At 51.5% G+C, this 5,623-nt stretch overlaps 1 protein-coding gene across 1 annotated transcript; it reads right to left on the bottom strand.

Annotated features, from left to right (window-relative positions):
* Positions 1 to 630: 630 nt before the first annotated feature.
* On the bottom strand, positions 631 to 5,578 carry LOC135442200 (phosphatidylinositol 4-phosphate 5-kinase type-1 alpha-like; the record flags this gene model as incomplete). The annotated part of the gene is made up of 5 exons (XM_064701736.1): positions 631 to 715; positions 1,226 to 1,274; positions 1,438 to 1,521; positions 2,212 to 2,432; positions 5,279 to 5,578. Coding segments are annotated over 5 exons (739 nt in total), but the record flags the coding sequence as incomplete, so codon positions are not given.
* Positions 5,579 to 5,623: the final 45 nt, after the last annotated feature.

Raw genomic sequence — 5,623 nt, 5'->3', positions numbered from 1 at the left:
GGGGGAAAAAAGGGGGAAAAAAGGGGAAAAAAGGGGAAAAAAGGGGAAAAAAGGGGAAAAAAGGGGGGAAAAAAGGGGGAAAAAAGGGAAAAAAGGGGGAAAAAGGGGGAAAAAGGGGGAAAAAGGGGGAAAAAAGGGGGAAAAAAGGGGGAAAAAAGGGAAAAAAAGGGAAAAAAGGGAAAAAAGGGGAAAAGGGGGAAAAAAAGGGGAAAAAAGGGGGAAAAAAGGGGAAAAAAGGGAAAAAAGGGGAAAAAAGGGGAAAAAAGGGGAAAAAAGGGGAAAAAAGGGGGAAAAAAGGGGGAAAAAAAGGGGGAAAAAAGGGGGAAAAAAAGGGGGAAAAAAAGGGGAAAAAAGGGGGAAAAAGGGGGGAAAAAAAGGGAAAAAAGGGGGGAAAAAGGGGGAAAAAGGGGGAAAAAAGGGGAAAAAAGGGGAAAAAAGGGGAAAAAAGGGGGAAAAAAGGGGGAAAAAAGGGGGAAAAAAAGGGGAAAAAGGGAAAAAAAGGGGAAAAAAGGGAAAAAAGGGGAAAAAAGGGGAAAAAAAAGGGGAAAAAGTGGAGAAAAAGGGGGAATGGGGAGTGGGGCGTAGATGTGGGAATTGCAGAGGGAAAATGGGGAATTGCTGGGCACTCACGTGGGATCCTGTGGAACACCGTGTGGCACATGAAGCGTTGGAAGCGCTCGGCGTAGAAGCTGGGCCGGTGCACGGACACCGTGTCCTGGAGCCCGGGAAAAACCGGAATGAGCCCCAAAAACCCGGAATTCCGGGCGGGATGGGGAGCCCCGGGGGGCTCGGGGGGAATCCCAGGGATTTGGGAATAAATCCCAGGGATTTGGGAAAAAAATCCCAGGGATTTGGGTGGAAATTCCAGGATTTCGGGCATAAACCCCAGGGATTCGGGTGGAAATTCCAGTAATCCAGGGGGAATAAATCCCAGGAATTCAGAGGAGGGGAAATCTCAAATTTTGGAGAGTTCCCTTAAAAACTGGGGATTTTCCATAGAAATTGGGGATTTTCTTTAAAAATTGGGGGTTTTCCATAGGAAAGGGTCATTTTTCCTTAAAACACTGTTTTCCTTTCAAAACGTTTTGGTTTTCCATAAAAATTCCAATTTTTTTCCATAAGAATTGCCGTTTTTTCATAAAAATTCCAGTTTTTCCGTTAAAAATTCCTGTTTTTCCGTTAAAAGTTCCTGGTTTTCCATTAAAAATTCCCACTTCCCACTCACCCCGTCGTGCACCAGGGCCTTCCAGGAGTGCTCGAGCTTCTTCACGAACCTGTGGGGAGGGAACGGAGCCGAAATTCCCACGGAATTCCCAAAATTCCCAGAAATTCCCGGGGTTTGAAGCCCACGGTGCAAACTCCCGACCCAGAGGGATCCCAAGGCCCGGGAAACGAGCAGTTAATTAACGGGTAATTAATTAATAATTGCTGACTGACCTGTAGGACTGCAGAACGTCGATGATGCCGATGTAGAGCAGCAGCCGCTCCCCCCGGGAATTCCGGGCGGGAATTCCGCCCATCCTGGGAAAAGGGAATGGGAATGAGGAAATGGGAATGGGAATGGGGAATGGGAAATGGGAAATGGGAAATGGGAATGGGGAATGGGAATGGGGTCAGGGAATGGGGTCAGGGAATGGGGAATGGGGAATGGGAATGGGGAATGGGGAATGGGAATGGGGAATGGGGAATGGGGAATGGGAATGGGGAATGGGGAATGGGGAATGGGGAATGGGGAATGGGGAATGGGGAATGGGAATGGGAATGGGGAATTGGGAATGGGGAATGGGGAATGGGAATGGGGAATGGGAATGGGAATGGGAATGGGAATGGGGAATGGGAATGGGGAATGGGAATGGGAAGAATGGGAATGGGAATGGGGATGGGAAATTGGGAATGGGGAATGGGAATGGGGATGGGGAATGGGAATGGGGAATGGGAATGGGGAATGGGAATGGGAATGGGAATGGGGAATGGGGAATGGGAATGGGAATGGGGAATGGGAATGGGAATGGGGAATGGGAATGGAAATGGGAGATGGGGTCGGGAATGAGGAATGGATCCGGGAATGGAGTCGGGAAATGGGGTCAGGGAATGGGGAATGGATCAGGGAACGGATCCCAGTAAACCCCAGAAATTCCCAGTCAATCCCAGTGACTCCCAATCAATCAATAATCAATCAATAATCAATCAATAACCAATAATCAATCTCACTGATCGTCAGTCTCCATGGTGCCGCCCCGCCGCGCCTCGCCCTGGATGGACTCCATGGCCGTGGAATAGAGCGCTCTCTGCGCCGCCGGCCGCCCGCGGGGGTCCCGCTCCCCGTCCCCGTCCCGGGGGGCTCCGGCGGCCGCGCGCTCGCGCTGAGCCTGGTCCAGGCTGTGCACGGCCACCAGCAGGCTGTAATCCATGATCTTGAAACTCTGCAGCACCTGGGGATGGGAAACAGGGAATTTGGGAAATGGGGATGGAACGGGGGTCCCTGAGAGGGCTGTAATCCATGATCTTGAAACTCTGCAGCACCTGGGGACAGCAAATGGGGGTCCCTGAGAGGGCTGCCCACCAGCAGGGCTGTAATCCATGATCTGAAACTCTGCAGCACCTGGGGATGGGAAATGGGGAATTTGGGAATTGGGGATGGAACAGGGGTCCCTGAGAGGGCTGTGATCCATGATCTTGAAACTCTGCAGCACCTGGGGATGGGAAACAGGGAAATGGGGATGGAATGGGGGTCCCTGACAGCATTGCCCACCAGCAGGGCTGTAATCCTTGATCTTGAAACTCTGCAGCACCTGAAAATGGGAATTTGGGATGGAACGGGGGGTCCCTGACAGGGCTGTAATCCATGATCTTGAAACTCTGCAGCCCCTGAAAATGGGAAATTTGGGAATTTGGGGATGGAACAGGGGGTCCCTGACAGGGCTGCCCACCAGCAGGCTGTAATCCATGATCTTGAAACTCTGCAGCACCTGGGAACAGGAAACGGGGAATTGGGGATGGAACAGGGGGTCCTGACAGCATTGCCCACCAGCAGGCTGTAATCCATGATCTTGAAACTCTGCAGCACCTGGGAACGAGGAATTGGGAATTGGGGATGGAACAGGGGGTCCCTGACAGGGCTGTAATCCATGATCTTGAAACTCTGCAGCACCTGGGAACAGGAAATGGGGAATTTGGGGATGGAACAGGGGGTCTGACAGCATTGCCCACCAGCAGGCTGTAATCCATGATCTTGAAACTCTGCAGCACCTGAAAATGGGGAATTTGGGAATTTGGGAATTTGGGGATGGAACGGGGGTCCCTGACAGGGCTGCCCACCAGCAGGGCTGTAATCCATGATCTTGAAACTCTGCAGCACCTGGGAACAGGAAACAGGGAATTTGGGAATTTGGGAATGAGAACAGGGGGTCCCTGACAGCATTGCCCACCAGCAGGGCTGTAATCCATGATCTGAAACTCTGCAGCACCTGGGGATGGGAATTTGGGAATTTGGGGATGGAACGGGGGGTCCCTGAGAGGGCTGTAATCCATGATCTTGAAACTCTGCAGCACCTGGGGATGGGAAATGGGGAATTGGGGATGGAACGGGGGTCCCTGACAGGGCTGCCCACCAGCAGGCTGTAATCCATGATCTTGAAACTCTGCAGCACCTGCAAACGGGAAATGGGGATGGAACGGGGGGTCCCTGACAGGGCTGCCCACCAGCAGGGCTGTAATCCATGATCTTGAAACTCTGCAGCACCTGGGGATGGGGAATTTGGGAATTGGGGATGGAATGGGGGTCCCTGACAGCATTGCCCACCAGCAGGGCTGTAATCCATGATCTTGAAACTCTGCAGCACCTGGGGATGGGAACTTGGGAATTTGGGGATGGAACGGGGGGTCCCTGACAGGGCTGCCCACCAGCAGGGCTGTGATCCATGATCTTGAAACTCTGCAGCACCTGGGAATGGGAAACAGGGAATTGGGGATGGAACGGGGGGTCCCTGACAGGGCTGCCCACCAGCAGGCTGTAATCCATGATCTGAAACTCTGCAGCACCTGGGGATGGGAAATGGGGAATTTGGGAATTGGGGATGGAACGGGGGGTCCCTGACAGGGCTGCCCACCAGCAGGGCTGTAATCCATGATCTGAAACTCTGCAGCACCTGGGGATGGGAAACAGGGAATTTGGGAATTGGGGATGGAATGGGGGGTCCCTGACAGGGCTGCCCACCAGCAGGGCTGTAATCCATGATCTGAAACTCTGCAGCACCTGGGAACGGGAATTTGGGAATTTGGGAATTGGGGATGGAACGGGGGCTTTTCCAATCGGGAATGGGCAAAACCAGGGCTGGATCACGGGTCGGGATCTTCCGGAAAAATGTCCCATTAGAAACCCACAGAAACAGGGAAAAGGGTGGAACGAGCACAAGTTTTCCATGAGAAAAACCCAGAAACGTGGAAAAGGGTTGAACATCCCCAGTTTTCCCCCAAAAACCAGAAAAAAGCACAGAACACCCCCAGCTTCCTCAAAAAACATGGAAAATACACAGAGCACCCCTGATTTCCAAAAAAAAAAAACCAGAAAAAAAAGCAGAACGCCCCCAATTTTCCTCCAAAAATCAGGAAAAAAAGCAGAACACCCCTGATTTTCCCCAGAAAAAATCAGGAAAAAAAGGTAGACCACCCCCAATTTCCCAAAACAAAAAAAAAAAAAAAAAAAACAGGAAAAATGCAGAACACCCCCGATTCTCCGAAAAAAACAGGAAAAAATGCAAAACACTCCTGATTTCCAAAAAAAAACCCAGGAAAAAATGCAAAACACTCTTGATTTCCAAAAAAAATCCTGGAAAAATGCAGAACACACTCGATTCTCCCCAAAAACCAGGAAAAAAATGCAAAACACTCCTGATTTCCAAAAAAAAATCAGGAAAAATGCAGAACACCCCCGATTCTCCCCAAAAACCAGGAAAAAATGCAGAACACCCCCAATTCTCCCAAAAAAACAGGAAAAAACGCAAAACACTCCTGATTTCAAAAAAAAAACCAGGAAAAAATGCAGAACGCCCCCAATTTTCCTCCAAAAAATCAGGAAAAAATGCAGAACACCCCCGATTCTCCCCAAAAACCAGGGAAAAAAATGCAAAACATCCCTGATTTCCAAAAAAAAATCAGGAAAAAATGCAGAGCACCCCCAATTTTCCTCCAAAAAATCAGGAAAAAATGCAGAGCGCCCCCGAATCCCCCCCAAACCCCCAAAAAGCCCCCAGACCCCCCGTGCCCCGCCGTGTCTGACCAGGCAGTCGCGCTGCAGCGTCCGGCACAGCGCGCTGTACATGTCGGCGTCCAGGAAGAGCCCGTCGGGCAGGTCCTGCAGGAAGTCCAGGTCCTTGAAGGTGGGGAAGGCCTTGTCGCGCTCCTTGGGCGACGCGCGGCGCTTGTAGGTGGAGCCCTTGAGGTCGTACTTGAGGTGCATGCGCACGGAGCGCGGCAGCAGGTTGTTCATCACCACGATGCGGATGTTCTTGCCGCCCGCCTGCACGCAGTACAGCCCGTAGAACTTGGGCAGCAGCGTGCGCGGGTTCTGGTTCAGGTTCTGCACAGAAATGAACAGGATGCTGCAGTCACAGGGTTTGGGGGG

Source organism: Zonotrichia leucophrys, unplaced genomic scaffold (genome assembly GCF_028769735.1).
Source record: "Zonotrichia leucophrys gambelii isolate GWCS_2022_RI unplaced genomic scaffold, RI_Zleu_2.0 Scaffold_2533_5623, whole genome shotgun sequence".
NCBI classification, from domain to species: Eukaryota; Metazoa; Chordata; class Aves; order Passeriformes; family Passerellidae; genus Zonotrichia; species Zonotrichia leucophrys.
This window is presented reverse-complemented; position numbering and strand designations above follow the sequence as displayed.